Consider the following 1,203-nt stretch of genomic DNA (forward strand, 5'->3'; position numbering starts at 1 on the left):
TACATTCATTACCCTCATCATTCTCAAAACATTTGCTCTCCACTTAAGCCCCTGGCATCAGGTCCTCATTTTCCCCCCTCCCTCCCCACTGCCCCCTCTGTCATGAGCCCTTGATAAAATTTATAAATTATTATTTTGTCATATCTTGTCCTGTCCAACATCTATGGTATATTTTCAACCTCAATGGCATGGTGGTATAAATAATCAAATATTTTGTTCAAGTTCATTGTGGTGAGATTCTATAAGCATTTGGCATACTTTATACAGTGATATATTATGAACATCACATCTATTCGAATTAGTGATTTGAATTCTGGACCTGGTTCAACGTTGTCCCTTTGTTTGATCCTGGTAATTAATCTTTTTGAAATGGTGGTAAATCTGTACCATGAGTAGATGAAGAATATCTGGTCTTACCACTTTGACCTAAGTTGTTGAAATATTTTAAAAATAGAAATATCTGATGGTGCTTTCAAAAGCACCAGCCAGGGTTAATACTAGTTGGTGTACTCTTCTAAAATCATGATCCTTTTTTCATGGTTAAATGTCTTTAGATGATTCTGAACATGGTAGGTGATGCATACGTGGTCGTTCATAAGTATTTGATTGAATATGCCGTGGAACCCTGATGGCACGCTTGTTGTTGTTGTTAACTGTGTTTACACTTTGTATGACTTTGTGTACAATCAGATGCCCTTTAATAGCATTCATTTAGACCTTCCTGTCAGTTATTCAGGCTTATTTTATTTTTCTTTCAGCCTTAAGAGGTAATTATGCTGAAATTGTTGGATTCATCCCATTACTTGAAAATTATAAAGGATAGTTGGAAAAGTGGAATGGTGAATTTGATAAGTAATGTGTAAGGATTATTTTAAATATTTTAAAATGATAAACCTTACCATGCCATATTGCATGGCATGATAAAACCAAGAATGGTGTGTATGGAATATTGGCATATGGGATGTTTTAATGAGATACAAAAAGAAAAACTTTTTATTGTGATTTGTTAGTGTGAGGCAAATCAAGAATTAAGGAACAATGCTATGTTTGTGAATATATATATTAAAATATTTCTTTGTCTTGTGAATTGTAGCTGACTTTGGCCTGGCAAAGCAAAAACAAGAAAACAGTAAACTCACATCTGTTGTTGGAACTATCTTGTATTCCTGGTAAGAACAATTATTTTATGACTCTTAAACATCA

General features: G+C 33.7%; 1 protein-coding gene across 1 annotated transcript in view; it reads left to right on the plus strand.

Annotated features, from left to right (window-relative positions):
* NEK10 (NIMA related kinase 10) overlaps nt 1-1,203 on the plus strand; it is a 232,817-nt gene that overhangs the window by 83,483 nt on the left and 148,131 nt on the right. The window contains exon 20 of the mRNA XM_030887662.2: nt 1,094-1,169. Within this exon, the coding sequence (XP_030743522.1) occupies nt 1,094-1,169 (76 nt within the window). The remainder of the gene's footprint in view (nt 1-1,093; nt 1,170-1,203) is intronic.

This window comes from Echinops telfairi, unplaced genomic scaffold (genome assembly GCF_000313985.2).
Source record: "Echinops telfairi isolate 266 unplaced genomic scaffold, ASM31398v2 ScPeMD7_7420;HRSCAF=8458, whole genome shotgun sequence".
Classification (NCBI taxonomy): Eukaryota; Metazoa; Chordata; class Mammalia; order Afrosoricida; family Tenrecidae; genus Echinops; species Echinops telfairi.